This window comes from Ornithodoros turicata, chromosome 8, assembly GCF_037126465.1.
Source record: "Ornithodoros turicata isolate Travis chromosome 8, ASM3712646v1, whole genome shotgun sequence".
In the NCBI taxonomy this organism is placed as follows: Eukaryota; Metazoa; Arthropoda; class Arachnida; order Ixodida; family Argasidae; genus Ornithodoros; species Ornithodoros turicata.
Window position 1 is genome coordinate 31,788,324 of NC_088208.1, and position 20,514 is coordinate 31,808,837.

General features: G+C 45.4%; 1 protein-coding gene across 1 annotated transcript in view; it reads left to right on the forward strand.

Moving 5' to 3' along the window:
• Nucleotides 1-20,514, forward strand: part of LOC135367010 (receptor-type tyrosine-protein phosphatase N2-like) — a 287,257-nt gene that overhangs the window by 219,856 nt on the left and 46,887 nt on the right. Inside the window, exon 14 of the mRNA XM_064600054.1 lies at nt 7,285-7,473. Coding sequence (XP_064456124.1) covers nt 7,285-7,473 — 189 coding nt within the window. The remainder of the gene's footprint in view (nt 1-7,284; nt 7,474-20,514) is intronic.

Consider the following 20,514-nt stretch of genomic DNA (forward strand, 5'->3'; position numbering starts at 1 on the left):
TTTTCATCATTTATTGTTGTTGTTGTTGTTGTTGTCATTGATTTTGATTTGCTTTGATCTCGATTTGCTTTGATCTCGACTCTGCTAGGCGTACACGTCCAGCGAATTTGTGATAACGTTCGGCCTTTTAAATTTCGACGATGGTGTCATACCTTGAGCTTGAGGGAACGAGAGGTAGAACACACGATGAAGTAGACAGGACGAGGCTCAAAGGTAGGCCTCGTCCTGTCTACGTCTTCGTGTGTCCTCTCGTTCCCTCAAGCTCAAGATATGCCACCATCGTCGAACCTTCACCAGCTCGCTTGCCTGCTCACCCTTGTTTCTTTCAAATTTATTCGCACAGCCTACATATTCTCGAGAACGCATATCTTTTACGCGTTAACATCTTCTTCTTTTCTTTTTTATCGACAAAAAAAAAGAAAAGAAAGAAATCAAAAGGTACAAGGCACTGTAGGGCTGTCACACCCATTTTCCAAACACTTTCCAAAGGGCGATTCTTTCACCGCCTCCCGATGAAATGGCAACACCACCGTGAAACTAAGTTCTGCCTCCTCGAGCAAGAAAAACAGAAACGTATCTACGAACCGTATATATATACCGTGCCTCTCAGCCAACTCCGTCTGCCATCTAGTGAGAGACCCCTTCATCTTTTTCCACACTGGAGTGTCCTTTTATTTGTCCAGTGCCTCGCCTCAGGACAGAGGGAGGAAGTTTTGCTTTGCCTGCTCGACCCATCTCTGTATCTCCCAATCTACTCTGACGTATCAATATAATTCCCGTTGTACCGCCTTTCTTTCTTTCTTTCTTTCTTCCCCTATCTCTCTCTCTCTCTGCTTTTGCTCCGTTGTTGTGTGTGTGCCTGCTTTATGTTGCTTTTCTCCACGCCGTCGTTTGTTCTGAGTGGAGGGTGTGGATCCAGTTAGTTCATTACTATACGCTGGCGCTGCGTACTGATGAGAAATGTTATTAGCTGCGCGATGGTTTGTAAAGTGGAGCGGTGCTTGACGTCGCTACGTGATGAAGTATACGAGATGTTAGGTCACTCGCTCTGGGTTCCTTACGTGTGTAATTTTCGTTATCGTGCGGAGTTTTTCCGTTCTGTTCAGGGTGAAGACGTAGCGACTATCTGCATAGGGTCGTATACTCTAGAAACAGAACCGCGCTCAGATACAACCGTAATTCACAGCAATATCGTTCGGGTTTTTTTTTTTTTCCTGATTTATGGGAAATTGGGGCGCACGCCATCTTGTGACAGTGTGAATATGTGTCATCCGCCATAAAAAGGCGTACACTCTTAGAAATGGGGGGGGGGGGGAGTGTCGATGTAGCTTGCCGTTGCTGGCCGCACTCAAGTGGGCATCGTCACGACTATAGCCAAAAAAAAAAAAAAAAAGGAAAATGGGAGAGGGGAGTTGAGGACTTCAAAGTGATGCAGAGGCAGGATGACCGATACTGATGGGAAATCTATGCTGTTCATAATTATCACAAAAAAGGCGTACGCCTCCCATTTTCAACAAATCAGGGCCGATAAAGATATCATTCGAGATGATGGTTGGCTAGGAGCGTGCTATGCGGTGAAGTTCATTTTTAAGAGTGTACGCCTGCCACTTTCAACGAATCACAAGCGATAGCTGTATTATCCAGCCCAGCGGTTGGCGCAGAGCCAGTTATCAGGCCATGTTCTGCTTCTAAAATTTGAGCGATTCAAACGACCGAATTTGCATTTGTTCGGAAAAAGCGTGTTAGCTCTCAATGCATTCTAGCGAACCTACCTTGTGAGGCTAACTTAATATTCGCACCACCAACACGTCAACCCGCCTCTTCAGTTTCGTTCTTTTCCTTCTTGCCCTCTTCTGATCTTTTGTGATATTCTGCGCGACTGATGCGGGGTGGGGAGGGTCAGAAAAAGCTGTCACCTTTCTATATGGACACACTGTTTATTCGGTGTGGATGAACAAATCGTTATTCAATTCTAAATTTATTTAAACGTGCCTTTCTATATAGTTTAATCGAAATGAGAAAAATAAAAAAAAAACACGCAGAAGACAATACTCTCGCTCCTCTGCAAGGAAACCTCGTAAGATACGCTACCTTTCCCCTGCGAGTGTTCCTTTTTGGAAAATCTACGGACGGTGTTTCATTTCAGTCACTTACACGGTTGCGAGTTATGTGCTTCGTAACTTTTTATCTATTCTTGATTTACAAGGCCTCATGCATGCTTGAAGCGAGCAGCAGCGAGCAGAAAAACGCACACACGCGCGCGCAGAAAAACAATATCAGTAATATGCCAGTTTATTAGACTGCATAAAAATCTCGTGCAATCATTCCTTCCCTCTCTCCCTCTCCTCGCTTCGTCTCTGCGTTATAGCTTCCATTTTCGGAACAAGGGATCCCTTCCGTATTACTGCTCGCATTGTCAGAGTTCTTTAAGAATTCCATACGTTTGCTCTAACGTCCTCCGCCTCATGTTATTTCAGCTTATACTGGCGATCAATCCCGCGAGGCAATTTCGGAATCTTATTCTTTTTGCGTTTGTCATTCCGATTCAACAAGATGGCGACTATACACGAGCACTGTGCCAGCATTCGGCACGCCGCCGTACGGAGCGTTGCGTCCCCGCGCCATATCGAAAGCGGCGTAAACGGAACGAATGAATTTTTTGAATGAATTTATGAATTTATTGGCTTCTAATAAGAGGACCCTCACGTTGCATGCATCGTTTGGAGAGTTCGTACATACTGATATGTAACGGAAGGTAGTCTTACCAGTCGCAAACTTTCGAATAATCTGAAGCAAATGTGTCTAATACATGTAGTTCTTGTTTTCTTGACCGTATGGAGCTTTAAGTAGTACTCCTGTTACACACAATAAACTTTTTCCCACCTTTAAAGGTTTGCGCCATGCGCATTAAAGCTGTTTGCCTAACATTGTACCTCCAGGATGATATTTTACAAAATTCCGAAAGCATTACAAAAGATCAGGTTTTTCAATGCAAATCTTGCTTTGATTATATCCTGGATATCGTAGATGTGTGCCAATCAATATAAGCATCGCTACCGATAAGCGAGCCCGTGCAAGTGTCTACAATACGGTTCAACAATGTTGAGGACAGACAACATGCGAGCAAAGAGACTTAGTGCTAAACCGTGCTCCATTATGATGTTACCAAAATTACACCGAAGAGGGCGTGCGCCATGCACATTATTACGCCTTTAAAGGCGTGAAAACGGTTACAGTGCACGGGCTAATTTATACCCCTGTCACACGGGCAGTCTTCAATGATCATTGAAACCAATGACCATTGAAAATGCGTGTAGTGACACCAAGCGTGTGACGTGACAACTTCCCAAAGAGTATTGGATTCAATGTTCCCCGACAGGTTGACACGTTACACGCAAGGTAGCGCTACACGCATTTTCAATGACGATTGGTTTCAATGATCATTGAAGACTGCCCGTGTGACAGGGGTATTAGTGTCATTTTCGTGAAGTGCTCTCCAACTAAGCGAATGTCGCTTTCACTACGTGCTTCCTACACGGATTAAGTTAAGTGTCACTTAAGCGATGATGGCAATTACGATAGATAAGGATAAACGGCGGCGAAATTTTTAGGCGTGCGCCCCAACAGGTTCATCATAATGTTTTTTTTTTGTTTTTTTTTTAGAAACACCTCCTCCAAATCTTGTTCCAACATTAAACAAATTGGCCTCAAACACCTGCCACAACAATAATGGCCGCCTCCGGACCGTTGAGAGAATAATGACATGTTTTTTTTGTATTTTTTTTTTCGACATAATGTCACACTGTACTAAAACCAAATAAACACGCTTTTGAAAATATTCGTCTAAAAATATTGGGGTGTCGGGGCTCCTCGCTTTTGCTCTATATTTTTACCTGTTCCACAAAGCCTGCCGCCGTCGAGGCTACACACTCTGGTCGGCCGAAGAGAAGTGAAGGTGCTGCCGAATGTCACCAAAAGATGTCGTGTGACAGCACGCGAATGGCACTAAGCGCAAGTGTCACTCACTGAAAGTGACACTAAATTAGTCCGTCTGACAGGAGTATAAGAAAGAACGAAAAGGGAAAATACTTTGTTTGGGGAAAGGGGAAGGAAAGGTACATGTTGCCGAATGGTCACGGTAGCTCGCATGCGTGCCAAGACGGGGGAGACGAGTCGCGCGTTCTAATTCTCGGCGCCAGCTACGATATTTGGCTCGTTGTATATCCCATTGCTTTTCTCCGGACGCTTTCGAAACACACTTCCGCACAGTGTCCCATATGAAGTCGACCCAGGACGCACAATGCCGATGGCGATGAGGATGCCACCATTACATCACTCGTGCTTCGCACTTCCCTCCGCAGGAATTTCTTCGTCTTCCTCGCGCATTTCATCGGCTGTATTTATTACGATCCAGACCGCACTTTAACGCCAGCAAACTATTGGGTGAATTCAATCCAACCAACAACGAGAGTGATAAAGCGAGAGAGAGAGAGAGTGAAAGGGAGAAGGAAATATAGACACTCAGACGTCTATTTCCGGAACAGAGAAAGCCGTACGCAGAAATGACATTTGGCTTCCGCCTTTTACATTTCATGAGGTTCCAGTTTCCGCAGGAAAGTGCGTTAAGGGGGAAAAAAGCGAGTTCGCGGTGTTCGCAACGCACGGGTAAAAGCGTGCGAAAAAAAAAAGAAAAAAATCAAGAAGAAAACGTACAAAACGAAAGGGAGAAAGATTGGAAACTGCCAAACAATGCACCCGCCCTAAATGCCTCGATGCCTCACAATAAAAGAAAATTCCACGCCACATTTACAATTTTCTTCCTCCTCCTCCTCCTTCTCCCAATTTGAAACAGGCTGTTTCCGTTTTCAAATGAGGTTTCCTCGTTGGCGCCCTCTTCTTCGCTTCTTCGTTTGTTAGCGCTTAACGAGACCCAGGGCGGCTCTTCTAAACATTACTGGGGCATTATGCGGGACACCACGGCTTGCGGTGTGGAACAATAGTCGGTGCCTCAGTGCGGAGCTCCGCTTTACGAGGCTTGGAGGAGGGCTGCGGCTGCGATGCAAATTCCCCTTCTGCCCCCCTCCCATCCCCCCTACTCTCCTCATTGTTTTGTTTGCTACGAAATGAAATCGTCATTTTCACGCATGTTCGAGCCGCGTTTCCTGCTGCTCTTTGTATTTTGCCAGAATTGAGTAACTGTGCAGTTTAAAAAGTTGCGTCTCTCTCTCGATGATGATGATGATGATGATGATGATGCACTTTCTACAGTCTTAGAAAGGAGCTTCACCGCATAGCACGCTCCTAGCCAACCATCATCTCGAATGATATCGTTAACTTCACTGATTTGCTGAAAACGGGAGGCGTACGCCTTTTTTTTTTGTTGTGACAATTATGAACAGCATAAGTGTAACAAAACAGGCGTACGCCTACCGTTTTCAACAAATCAGGGCAGATAACGATATCATTCGAGATTATGGTTGGCTAGGAGCGTGCTATGCGGTGATGTTCATTTTTAAGAGTGTAGCTTAGAAGTTCGATTACGGAATGCGCTACACAGCCATCGCTTTGAAGTTCAAGATCGTGATACCTGTATTTGAAGTGCCGCACTGGGAAAGCATTTTCGGCAAGTGAAGCTGCTTCGACGTGTCGGTGTTAGTAATTTCTAAGCGGAAATTACTCGTTCAATGTACTACACTCATGAAGTTGTGCCCACTAAGAAACCACTCGCCTCACAGAGGTGGGCAGATTGATCCTTTGGCAAAGCCCGGGAACGAGAGGTGGAGATTGAATTTCGATTCGCAGAGGTGGGCAGAGGTGGGTGGAGGAATGTGCGTCCTGGGCCGACTTAAAAATGGACGTCACCACATAGCACGCGCCTAGCCAACCATCATCCTGAATGGCATCATTATCTCCCGTGATTCATTGAAAACGGGAGCCGTACGCCTTTTTGTGATACTTATGCAGAAATGTTAATTGACACAAATACGCCCCGCGCTTTCTGATAGAGACATCACTCTGTACAGTGGTTGGCCTTCAGCGTGCTGTGTGGTAAAGCCTTGTTTTAAGAGTGTGACGTCCGCCAGGGCACGCTAGCTCGTGCTTACGTCTTCGCGAAACCGAAACCAGATGAACACGCCGTTTCATTTTTTTTTCTCGAATTCTTTCAAAATCTTCGCCATTCGGCTGGATGACACCGAACGCAACTCTAACGCTAAACTCAGTCGGCACCTTCGGGCTCTCCTTTTAAGAGAACATTCTCAAAGAGTCTTTTAAGTAAATGCGGCAGACAGATGATTGAAGGGACGATTTTATAACCCATCTCCGGAACCCTACTCCGAAACTGTAATTGCGAATTGGCCGTCCGTGAGAACAGGCTGCTTGCTTCCGTTTGAGGCGATCGATAATTGCACGCAGCTTGTCGAGCTGATGAAGAAGGCTCCATAATTGGCCTTCGATGAGACGCCTGCATGGATTTCACAGCTGCCTGCCATTTCCTTCCCGCCCGCCCGCCTAGCGTGCGCGTGTTCTGGCTGGAGTCTGTGTGTTCCGCTGTGTTTAAAAGACGGACCAAGTATCCACGCTGATGCAATGTGAAGGTGTTTTACGCGTCTTAAGCGGATTACAAACCTGTGGACGTTTATTAAAATGTAGTTAAGTTTAATAAGGAGTGTTTCTAGGGTATGTTATACCCCTATCATACGGACAGTCTTTAATGGTCATTGAAACCAACTGCCGTTGAACATAGCGCCATCTAGAGTGCAATGCATCAACCTATCGGAGAGTATTGAATACAATGCCCTTGGAGAAGTTGACAGGTTGCACGTTTGGTGACGCCACGTTGTTCAATGACCATTGGCTTCAATGATGATAATTGAACGCTACCCGTCTGACAGAGCTATTAGAAATACTTTATCCGTGCACGGTCGTGGTCAACCAAGCGCTCAGAATGACGATCGTTCTTTCTCCTGATTTGTTGAAAACAGGAGGCGTACACTTTTTTTGTGACACTTGTACATAGAAGTTAATTGTCACAAAACGGTGTACGCTCCGCGCTATCCACAAACAAGGAGAGATAACGGATGAATTTAGGATGAAGTTCCGTTTTAAGGGTGTACCAAGTGAGCCTACGAGGCCGGAGCCAGTTCTACAGATATAGCACATCACTTTTGTGGATTTGTTCGTGTTGTGCCTTTCTGTGTACCACCACCAATCGTGTTTTTGTATTCTCCTCCTCTAGCTTCGTCCAGAGTGTGTAACTGAATGATTTTTTTTTTGTGTCCATAGGCTCAGCTGGAGGTTATTCGTCATGCGAGCGACGGTCGCCTGCTGGTGGCGACAGTTGCCATCTGCGGTTCCGTGGCAGCGATCGTCGTCGCTGGTTCCCTCGTCTACCTCCTGCGACGCCATGCACGCTCCAAGGAGAAGTTGCAAAGCCTCGCTCAGTCACATACCGAGCCAAGCCAAGACTATCAGGTCAGTCTCCTGTCATCTGCTATGCTAGTCGTAATGTAACACGCAACCAACTAAGCTGCAAAGCCTCGCTTAGTCACATACCGAGCCAAGCCAAGACTATCAGGTCAGTCTCCTGTCGTCTGCTATGCGAGTCGTAATGCAACACGCAACCAACTAAGCTGCAAAGCCTCGCCTAGTGACATACCGAGCCAAGCCGAGGCCATCATGTCAGTTTTCTGTCGTCTGCTATGCGAGTCATAATGTAACACACACAACGAATTTAGCTGAAATGTCTTCCTCGATCGCATATACCGAGCCAAGCCAAGACCCCCTATCAGGTCAGTTTCCTGTAGTCTTCTGGGCGAGTCACGACGTAACTAACCAAGCTGCAAAGCCTCTCCCAGTCGCATACCTAGCCGAGACCAGACTATGCCTCGTCCGTTTCCTGTCGTCTGCTATGCACAGTGTAACGAACAAGGCTGCACCTTAACCTTTGTTACATCAGGGCTCCGCCGCATACCCGTGAAAGAACGACTTCTGCTCTTAACAGCACGCGAAAGGCGCTGAAGTCGAATTAAATGTAAAGAATTACCGCATCAAAATTAACGAGCATGTTTCGCCATATTTGAATTGTTTTGAAGTTGACAAATCAATGTCGGTAAAAATCCCTGTGCTGGGTGAAATGAGAGACGACACAACACACGTACTGATTTTAACGTAGATTGATGCCGACGTTACGCTTTTAAAATAGTAATTGACAATTAAAATGCAATTATACTCGCGTCAGGAGTGACTTCATAGCACCTAAATCTGTCTGGCAGGCACAGAACATGTCGCTCATGTCGGTAATGCCGGTACATGTTAGGAACGCCATATCGCTGGTGAACTCGTGTAAAACGTATACATGTGAAACGGTCTAGTGAGGTTAGGCATGTGTATAAGGTTTCAAATGCTCAATAGCAAGACACTACTGTCTTCCTCAACACTGCGCCAACAGCGCACAGCCTCCATATTATTTTTAAATCCAATCCAATCCAATCCAGAGCGCCAGCAAGACCACCACTATAGTTTATCCCCACTTTAACGCGCGTTTCCTACCGTTTTCTTAACCATTCATGAGTTCGGTTATCGACCACGATGATGAGCTTAATTATAGACGCAAATGCTGTCCCCCATCGAAGTTTGCCTCCTTTTCCGAGCTCAAAGTGCAGGGTTCCTCGCATCCTGCGTTTATCATCTCTTTCCGCGCTGTTAAGCGTTCTTCGCCATTTTCAATATTCCTTGCTGCGCGCGCGAGAGAGAGAGCTTCTTTGTTGTTCGGAACACCGACCACCAAACCATAGCCCAACTTTCCTCTCGCGGTCGTCGCGTTCCCGTTTGAGGTTTCGTTCTAAGTTTTTCCTTTTGCTTAATTAAAGATCGATTAGTAAATTGCATCTATTTCTCCACGTCCTGTTCGACGCCCTTTCCCTTTTCCCCTTTCCCTCTTCCCCTTTCTTCTTCCCCTCTCCTTTCAATTGGGCCGCCAATTAGCGACTCTTTGTACTTTCATCTGCACTTAGTCGAATCGGTTCAGCAGACAGACCTCGAATTCTTTTCTTTGTTGGGAACAGGAATGAAGTTTTTTTTTTTTTTTAATACTTGAATGCGAACAAGTGACGGTATTGTCTTTAGAGGTATAGCCACCTAAATCGTTCCCGTCTTCCCAATTTATAAGCAGTACGCGGAAGCTTGGTTAAGACTTGCTGAAGCTCTGGAAATAAGAAACTGCGGAATGCGACGTCTGCTTTCCTGAATTAGCAAATTCAGGCCTCGAGAGTACGGATAACTCCTGTCCGAAGCAAAATATGATTATCTTACTATTTTTATTTTCCAATGCAATCCAGTTCAATTCAAATGATTCCGCTGCTTCTACTCGTGAGGTAGTGAGCCGTGCGTTAGTTTCTTGGGCCGCAAAGACGTGGACGTGGTGATTCGACTGGAACTCTCTTCTCTCTTTCAGCACGCGAGTAGATTGTGTATTTCTCACCATTAAATATGGGCTTGTTGTTAGCCTAACACAATTCAAAACGCGTGGTTCAAAACGCCATCATTTCGAATGGCATCGTTCCCTGCCCTGATTTGTTGAAAACAGGAGGCGTACACGTTTTTGTGTGACAATTATGCAGTTCATAATTGTCACACAAAAACGTGTACGCCTCCCATTTTCAACAGATCAGGGCAGGGAACGATGTCCTTCGAAATTACGGTTGGATTACAGGTGAAGTAAACGCCGTTCTGCTAACGGCCTTACACTCTTAAAACAGAACTTCACTGCATAGCACGCTCCTAGCCAACCATCATCTCGAATGACATCGTTCTCTCCCCTGATTTGCTGGAAACGGGAGGCGTACGCCATTTTTGTGACAATTATGAACTGCATAAGTGTCACTAAATGGGCTCCTCCTCCCGTTTTCAACAAATCAGGGGTGAGAACGTTGTCATTCGAGATGATGGTTAGCTAGGAGCGTGCTATGTGTTGAAACTCATCTTTAAGAGTGTAGGTTTGCCGTCTGACTAAGGTATCATGCAGCTAACGTAATTGTCACAAAAGGGCGTACGCCACACGTTTTCCTTACATCAGGAGTGATAAAGGTATCATTTTGTACAATGATTCGCCTTCAGCGAGCTATATGGGGAAGTTTTGTTGAGTGAGGCCAACAACAGCAAGTCGATCTCGTCACTACCAGCACCACCACCTTTGTTTTAAGAGAATATTCTGTCTCTTTGCGACAATTTATTCAATGGAGTTTTGCGGGGAGTGAAAAAGCCATCTCTATTGTCTTCCTTCCTCCCTTTGCCGCTGATATTCTCGCCCAACATTCTATATCGCCATCTGTCACCGACACACGCACTCAAAAAAGCGGGCAAAATACATGTTATACAATTTCCTCTCTCAAAGACCGATATCTTCTCGGTTTACTTATACCGAGGAGCTTTTCTTTCACGCTTATTGACGAAAGAAACAAGAAGGGAATGTTAAAAAAAATATCAATCAGAAGCCGCTTATTGAGCCGCTACCAGAGCAGTGCAGGAAGAGGGTTCAATTGGTTCTCCGGCCTTTTATGTTGCACTTGAAAGGTTTTTCCGCCTTTCTCTGGCTGATTCTGAAGACCGAGCCCTTCAACGGTGGTGCTCCGCTATCGACGCTCCCCAGTCGCTGCAGCGCATTACTACGACTTCTCCCGAGTGAGCGACTCATATAGCCCTTATAGTATATGGATTCGGGGGAAAAAGGCGACAGACGTCAACCCGCTTCTGTCGGCGGTGGGCGTGGAAGCATTCGGGTATATGTATAGCATCGCCTCAGCAACAAATTTACAAGTATACATTCGAGAAAAACAGGGAGTAATTTTAGGACCAAATCGGTATCGCCGAGCGAGAACTGTATTTCACGCTTTTGGCTTCACATTGACATTCCTGTGTGTACACTCGAAGAAAAAAAATGGTGAATGAAATGGTGAAAAAAATTGTGAAAATGTGTGAAAAAAAAAGAGTGAAATGTGGAGTAATTGCAGCTTCTAGTCCCCTACATTCTTAGAAATGAACTTCACCGCATACACGCTCCTACACTGTTATAACACGTGGTGGTGGTGTATAAAACAGAGGGGGGGGGGGGGTGATGGCAGGATAGGCTCGCCGTTGTTGGCCACACAGAGGTGGGCGTCGTCACGACTATAGCCAAATAGCCAGTATAAAACAGAACTTCACCACATAGCACGCTCTTAGCCAACCACCATACCGAATGATATCATTCTGTGTCATGATTCGTTCAAAACAGGGGGAGTAGCCCATCTGGGAAAAGCATAATGTGTCCAAGATAGGCGCCTCCCCCCATTTTCAGCAAATAAGGACACAGAACGATATCATTCGGAATGACGGTTGGCTAGGAGCGTGCTATGTGGTGAAGTTCTGTTTTAGCAGTGTAGCCAACCGACACCTCGAATGATACCGTTATTTGCCCTGATTTGTTGAAAACGGGATTTGTTGGTTTGTGGAAAACGCCTTTTCTGTGACACTTATGCTGTTCATGATTGTCACAAAAAAAGGCGTACGCCTCCCGTTTTTAACAAATCGGGACAGATAACGGTATCCTTCGAGATGATGGCTGGCTAGGAGCGTGCCATGCGGTGAAGTTCATTTCCAAGAGTGTAGACTGCATTTACTCCCAATTTTAGTCCCCTAAGTCCGGCATTTGCTCCACAGGATTGCAAATTGTCACTGAACCTCGCAAATGAGCTTCCGAATGCAACAGTCTAAGTAGATATGTGCACTCGGTCAATATGATGGCATAAGGCTGTATAACTCGGCCAACTGAACAATTTTCTACCCACACAGAGTATAAGACACAGTTAGCGGTTCTTTCTTCGCAAATTGTGCCCTATGTATGTCGCAAGATTTTATACCACTCTATGTATCACGGTTGACGGTTTATTATGTAACTCGGACTCTTAGAATAGAGCGTGAAATGCAGTCTCCACTCTGTGACATCCATTTACTCCTGTGCATTTACTCCCGAAGGGGACTATTTTTCGTGGCAATGCATTTAGTCCCCAAAAGAAGTAAAATTACTCCTTTTTATCTTAGAGTGTATATGACGGTATACTTTGAACTAAACTGATATGTCAAGTTATATAATTTGTCGCAATTTATTGCCATCAAATAACCACTAACTGTTTCTTACTCTGAAGAAAGAAAACTGCTCAATTACATTGCGTTGCTGCGTATTATATATTGCATCAAACTCCCTCAGCACGACACATTTACGTTGTCTGTTGTATTTGTTAAGTTGCCAAGAAACTGCTCGCGGTGCTGGGGAGTAAAATCCAGTCCGGGGACTAAAATGGGGAGTAATTTCAATGTGGGGGACTAGAACCAATCATTCGTTCATCTTCAATTTACTCCCTCTTCTTTCAGAGTGTATAGCTATAAACCGTTGGGTGTGAGACAGAGGCACGGGTAGTCTTAGGTAGTGCTCTTGACGAAGAAGAGTTTTGTTTTTGTGTAAATTTAGGGAGTCAGATATTACAAAGACATCGGTTTCTTAGTTGGGTTTTTGAGCGAAATGTTTTCTGTTGAGGTATCGAGGAGATGTTACCTCACTTCACACTGGTTAGCCATGGTGATCAGTTGAACGCTGATAAATATGGACCGAAAAATATGCAGCAAAAATCCTCAATATATGTAATGTTTTTCATTGTTCTTGGTACGAAGGCATTGCACCGAGTGCCTATTTTTTTTAAAAGAAGTGAGAATTTTATTAGAGATAACGGTAAAATAAAGCCGCCTTCGTTCTGCAGCACACAACAAATAATACTTGTGCCACAGCTGAAGACTTTGCGTTCGTGATTGATAAAATAGCGTAAACGCAGGCTGGCTGCATGGTGGACGAAACCCATCACGAAACAGGCCTGGGCATGCGCTACGCGAGAATCATGTACTGAACTAAAAAAGAAAAAAAGGCGAAGCTTAACTTTGAGCTTCGTTGTGTTCGTAGGGCATATCCCCTGGCGATGAAACTTCCCGCTAATCATTAAAATAAAGGTGTTGTTCGTTGTGTATTTTTGTGCTTTTCGTGTTGCCCATGCTCAGGCTTGTTTCGCATCGGTAGGTTGACCGTGCAGGTGTAGTATGCATGTGTAGTGTCTCATTTGAATGAAACTCAGCTTAGAAAGACAGATAACGCCGGACAAATGAGTTGAATTGGAAAGAGAAAAACATGGAGATGAAATGTACTGATCGAATGGCCGTACCAGGAATGAACCCGACGCGACCCGACCCGACCTAATGTAATCTAATCTAATCTAATCTAATGCCAACATTGTCCTACGGGTCCCCTACGAAACCCCTTACTAACAGCGGACTTCCGGATAAAAGAAAGGAAAAAAAGATAACGCGCGTAAGTTCGTGTTTGATGTTTGACAAGAGAATTACACTCGCGTTACCATGTACCTATATAGCTGGCAGTGTGGAGTTTGACGTGGGAAAACGACGTGTCTGCTGTCCGGTACTTTTCGCGCGTGCGGTCCCGCCCTTATTATGGGAACTTTGCAGCTGCTTCAAGATTCCCCGCTGTAGTAAAAATAATTGCGCTCCATGTCCAGCCCATTGTTGCCAGGCGGTGATAAGGAGCATATCTTTTTGTGCTAGTACGTCGGCTTTGAAACGTTTTAGATTGCGCTGCGTGCGGGGATGAGTGAAATTTAAAAAAAATAGAAGGAATAGCACAATTTGTCGGGTAACAAGTAAAAGTCTTCCTGTATTTTTTCTCTTTTTTTTTTCAGTCCTATCCAAAAGAAGAGGAATATTAATAAACGAAACCTGGTGCATTACTCGCGTTTCTTTGCTTTTCTTTTTCTTCTTCGCTTTTCTTTTTTTTTTTTTTTTTGGCGCTGTTGAGGTCATTGAGTGATTTGATCATGAAAATGTGCACGTGAACATGTGTTCGCACGGCGTGCAAACCGTTGTGTACAGCGCAATGCATATACCGTACGCATGGACAGTATTGTATGTACCATGTACTCAATACATACAACAAGTACATATCTACCGTTGTATAGCATTGTGAAATACGTATACCACAAATGTGCATTTGTGGTTCCTACGCGTCCGTGATGTGTTTGGAAATTACAACAACGGCGAGCGATAAATTGCCCTCGAGTGCTGAAGTGATTTTATGGGCGGCCCTTGGCTGGGCTAGGCTTGGCTTGACTTGGCTTCTACAACTTGTAGAGCACTCCGGTACACCTGAAGTCCAACTCGAAGACGTCGCCTAGCCTAGTGACAGATCTTTTTTGCCGTCTTTTCAGTTGTTGCCCTGCAATGAGGCTTTTAGCGATTTCAATAGACCCTTAACTTCGCATAAACTTCCGAACATTTAGTCCCGAAATGGACTAATTGTTGTGGCAATGCATCTACTCCACAAAAGTACTAAGATTACTCCCTTTTTTAGAGTGCAGGAAGCATACCGTCATCAGCCGTGCTTGCGTCACAGTGTGTTGTAGCCAATCATGCACGCCTACCTATACAACGGCAAGAAAAATAGAAAAAGAAACAAAACAGCCGTCACTAGCCCAGCACTCTGTTGGCTGGATAGTCAACTGTTACTCTTTTCTGCCCTATCCACCTTTCATCCTTTTCCTCTTTTATACTTGGTCTTATTTTCGAGAGCGAAAGCATCTGCGCTCAGCAGTAAAAGCCGTCATTATTTTTCGCGAACAACATTCTATACATTCGGGTTTTGAGGAGCATCATCCCGTTGGGAGCTTGCTATAAAATTTCAGCTACGGGATCGCGGCAACAAACGATGAATAATATCGGTTGAGAACAATCATAGCGATTTGCGCGCCGCCGCTGCCCCGGATGCATCAGCCACCCACGTCTAACGATCATCCGGGGAGCCTACAGCTCGTTAAATGCCAGAAAATATAAGGAGCACACGCTGCTGCCGCTAAACCTCCGTGTCAACAGCGTTTATCGCAATTTTGCGCGTTGTTCTACAGTTGCTTTGTTTTCTCTAGCAAAGAGCATAGCAGAATGTTGGGTGACTAACGATTTTTACGTGTAGTTCGGCTAGAATTGATAAAGCGGCGCTTCCTGAGCATATTAATCGACGCAGGCTACGTGCGCGACATAATAGTTTGACTTCGCCCGTGTTTGTTACTCTTTGGTTATGTTCGAGTATAGAGCTCACAAGTGCTTGCGAAACTAGTTGCTATACTGGTTCGTGATAATAGTTTTTATTGTCTGATAGCAGCGAGTTTTCGTGGACCGGAAGTTGTTCACGATAAGGGTTTCGAAAGCGTGATCAACATATATAACCTTGTCCCATTGAGGTGATTGACATCACGTTGCAGATATCTCATTTGACAACTCCTTTCTTCTACGTTTTCCTTGGATGCTACCCGACCTAATAAGATTCCGCAATGGAAGGTAAATGTGCGTCTTTGCTTTTGTTATTTATTATGTTATTTTTCATTTCAGTTTAAGAAATGAACTGCAAAATTATGACAAGCACTACTATGCAAAATAGTTTAATAACTTTTAGGGCCAGAAAAGCAGGTCTACCTCGGTCGAAAAATTACAATGTTTGAAGTCAGGTGCGATCGCCTTTGCTGCCATATACCTATCAATTCCCTTAGCTTTTGCATGCACCCACAGCTTACATGGCATTCACGGCACCCTTGATGACTAAAGTTAACCACCACATAACGCTGACTCGCTGCACTGAACCGAAAATAACGCAACATTGAGAGTGTGCACAACCTTTACCCTGCATAAACAACGCCATCTGGATGCAGAAGGTTCCCCCCCCCCCTTAATGCCTCTTCTCAGTCCTTCGCAACTTGAACATTTTTGAGTCTGAATGCCATCCGCCTAAGCCTATCGCCGCAGAAGATTTCAAACAGAGGCTTTCTGTGGCTACGAGTGACTTCTCATGTGGCTGATGGTGGCTTCTTCGTGGCTACGACCGCTTAAAAGCATAGGCGGACACTTTATGACTACGTCGCTTAGGCAACCACGCTTTGTTTATCTACAGGGTTAGTCTAGCAAACGTTACTCATTTCAGTCGCATCGTAAAAATAGAAGCCTACCCCAAGCTTTGAAGACTGATAGCCATTTGTCTGAAGTTTTATTGCGATTTTTTTGTAAGCATTATGGTCATGTAGAAAGAAAATTAAAAATCAAGCAAGATCTCGTCCCATGCATTTTCAATGGCCTATCTCGCGCAAACACCGCCATTTTTTCTTGTGTCTGCTTCACGTTCACATCACCTCACACAGGCGGCGCTGCCTACAACGATGTCACATGTCCATTCTCACGTTATGCACCAATCCTCTTCTTCTGTATGTTGGCGCCACCTGTGTGTGGTGAAATGAAATTGAAGCGCACACAGGAGAAAATGGTGGCGTTTGAGTGCGATAGGCCATAGAAAATGCATAGAGTGAGACTTTGCTTGATTTTTAATTTTTCTTCTACAAGACCATAACGCTCACAAAAAATTCCAACAAAACTTCACACAAATGGCTATCAGTCTGCGAAGTTTGGGGTTGGCTAAACCCCATCTTCTATTTGTACGATGCAGTCGAAATGTGTAACGTTTGCTAGACTGACCCTGTAGGTGGCGTTAGCATAGAGCACATTCAATGGTGTGCTTCCATTTCATTATTCGTGCGGCTTAAAATCCTTCCTAAAATGGCGTCTGTGACACTCTCTTGAGCACACGGGACTGGCACGTGTGTATGTCCAGTGGTACAACGTATAGAGACACAACGTTTTCCTCGTTCCGTCGTCACCTCGTTCGTTCTCTGGAGGGTTACAAGATATGTGACCCCGGCGCTCAAGTTGTCGCCCGCAGCCCGCAGACATTTGTCAGGTGCGGTCCTGTCGCGAGTAATCAGAACCACTCCCTCGGCGGTCTCGTGGGGCCCGTCGCCGCTCAACCGCCTCCATCCTTTAAACGAGCAGGTCGGACAGTGAGCCCGCCGCCAAACCCCCTTCCTTTCCTTTCTCTGTACATATACGAGTGCGCCTGGAAATCAATAGCAAGTCGACGCGGTTGAAAGGGTCTCGCAGGAGGAAGCCCAGGGAGATGTGGGAGGTCGGTTAATTGCTTTATAAAAGGGGGTTTTCAAGTTTGCTTGTGTTTCTGAGGGAACGAAAAAGAAGGCTCAGGAAGGTTAGGGTGTATAAGTACGTGGGGAAATAAACGGAGGTGCGGCATTCGTTGTAGCTGCGGACCGGATGTTTTGTGTGAAGATAAGAGGTCTAACAGATTTGATCAGTCATTGCGGAAAAATTGAAGCTCGCAACGCTGAACACGCACGACAAAGCATACCACATTTTTGTGGCCTGTACTTTACACTCTGACGCGAGGGATGAGTGTAGCAATGACGAAGTCTAAGCACAGCTTTAGTCCCGATTTAGATTTAGTCCCGAAAGGGAGTAGTGGTTGTAGCAGTGCATTTAGTCCCCGGAAGGACTGATATTGGTCTCTTTACTCCCTTTTTTTCTTGGCGTGTGAGATGTCAATGCACACGGATATCAGGTGATCACGTGCACAATACCCACTATCATGATATTCACACTGCACGCCAGCTTACGTTATATCGACAGTTCCTTTGCATCGCAGCTCCTTCGAACATGAGGGGGTTGATTATTCCATTTCACGACATTGTAGCCAGCAATGAGGTAAAGTGTCGCCCCAGGCGATGAAATTCCCCAATCATCAATTAATCATCATTATCATCGTCATCATTAAAATAAAGTTGTTCGCGCTGCTTTGCAAGGTGGCTTCACCTCACAATGGGTCTTACTGCGGCAAAGCACGCTTTACAGAAACATGTAGAGCAGTTCGCTTTCCGCTTGGAACCGTACATTATCAGCCACTTATTACAGCGACAGCTTTATAGGGCCAGGCACCGTGTATGTCCGTCCGTAGCTTCATAAGGCCACTTAACAGTGCTTCCCCCACACGGTCGCCAGACTCTATTTGCGTTAAGCTGTAGTGGCCTAACCACCTCAGTAACAATGAAAAAAAAAAAAAAAGAAGAAGAATAGTAAGCGATGTTGGGAAAACGTCAAAACGCTTTCAATCAAACCTTAATGGCATTTCGAAAACAATTTCATTCGGTACATTTCAGCTCAGTTGCACAAGAAGTTCCACTTATATAACTGTCCTCTTCCTGAACAAAAAAAAAAGAACTAGATATCGCAAAGCGCTGTTAGCAGCTGTGCTTTGGCAGTCTACAGCTACGCGACACAATAAAATCCGGCCAAGATATTCCGCCGCACATCTTACGACCCGTGGACGCTACCAACAAACAGCACAAACACTGTTGGCTCGAGCGCATGAGGAGGGTTTCGTTTTCATCCGACACCTTCGGTTTGCCGCCACCGTGTTTGTTTAGCGGAGACCACCGCCGGTCCCATATAGCCACTAGGGGGAACGGGGCCTTTGTGCGAAACTAATTCAATGGTCAGGAAGCCTGTGCACATCTTGGCAAATTGGCATTACCGTGGCTTTCCCAGGGGACTCGACATCCGGTCTTCGACGTTTTGAAGCGACCGACCTTTGATGAGGTATAACGCGAGGTAAACATTGCGTACTCCGCAGCGAATATAGCCTCGAGCCCCGTGTAATTCCACACCGCCGTCGAGGCTAGAGCGCGTTTTGTGGAGGGAGCTTTACGGGTAGTGATTTCACCGCCTGTATTTGTGTAGTCTATACCGCGGCCGAGGACGAAAGCCTATTTAGAGTGGAGTGATAATAACTATAGCGCGCCTTTCGTTGCTTCCGTCGTTGATGTCGACAGGAGCAAGCCTTCGAGCCACTCATAGCGATGATGTTGACAGTTTGTTGAGAGGCTGCCGCACCGACGAACTTACTTTGAACACACAACGCTGCTGTTGCGGGTTTTATTTATTTTTATTTTTATTTTTTTCGAGTTTGCTAAGCTTCCACAAGGTATATACATTAGCTTCGAAATAAGATACCAGCCTCGGCGTTGTGAAAATTGTGTAGGTTCGGTCGAATGAGGTAGGGAAGTGATTATCTTGGCTCGAATAGGTTTTCAAAATCAATATCTAGCCAACCTAATTATCATCCTCTTGCGTTCTTTTTTTTTTTTTTTTCTGTAATCTATGGATCTGTTGAAGTAAGTGTTGCGCGGCAGAATACAGCTTTGTTGTCACGTTTCTGGTTATACAGGGTGTGTGCAGAAAAACATGACCCGCATTTTGGCACATAGCTTGTTGCCTACCTAACTAACGAACTTCCGGTGGCGCACGATGGCGCATTTATGCGTGCGAAATCTGTAGAAAAATTGTGGAAGCCATACCCAGCTTAAAAAAATAAACGGAACAACGAAAACGTCGGCTTCCGTGCATCAGAATAGGGCAACATGGTGGGCAACAGGGTGTATGTGAAAGGGCAACATGGTGCACGTAGGAGAGTTGTGTTCAAGTACCGCTAAGGGAACTATCGGTGCATAAATCGAAACGATGTCCCACATGGATGCTCATCGGCAGTGCCCCTAGCGGTGCCTGCACATAACTCTTATGAGACTGAAATACACTACCATGCAGTGTCATGACCGCCCTATTCTAATGCGTGGAAGCCCATGTTTTCGCGCTTTGTTTATTTTTTGACATTGAGTATGGCTTCCAGGATTTTTTTGTAGCTTTCGCACGCATAAATACGCCGTCGTGCGCCACCGGAAGTTCCTCGGCTAAGTAGACAACGAGTTACATGTAAAAATGCGGGTCATGTTTTTCTGCACACACCCTGTATTTTAATGTAATATCGCGTCAATTCAGAGCGCACGACCACAATTGCGCGATTCGAATCCATGGAGAGTTTTACTGCATCGTACACTGTCGCAATGCGCGGAGCTCTCTTAATGTTTTGCGCGAGCGCAGAACCAACTACGCTGTCCCTTACGTACGCAAAGGCGACAGCGTACGTTATACTAAAGCCTGATTCACACTGCTGTGTTCACGGTCGCGCTTGCGTGTTGCGTCCGCTTACAGCGAATCATTGCAACGGAACATCCTTCAGGATGGAACGAAGGTACACGTAGAGGCTGATTCGCATTAGATAGGTTTAGTACATCGTACGCTATCGCCTTTTGCGTACGCAAGGGATAGCGTTGATGGTTATGTGCACGCGCATAACAGAAAGAGAGCTTCGCCCAGTGCGCAGAACTACCAACGCTATCTGTTACGTACGCTATCGTCTTCGTGTTCGATGTACTAAAACTCTCTATTAGATAGTTTTAGTACATCGTACGCTATCGCCTTTTGCGTACGCAATGGATAGCGTTGATGGCTCTGCGCACGCGCAAAACTAAAAGAGGAGCTCCGCGCATTGCACAGAACCAGTCGCTATTTCTTACGTACGCAAACACGATAGCGTACGATGTACAAAAACTCACTATTGCTGCGTTTACGGCTGCGTACAGCGTCTTACCTGTACCTTGGTTCCATCCGGAAGGATGTTCCGTTGCTATGATTCGCTGTCAG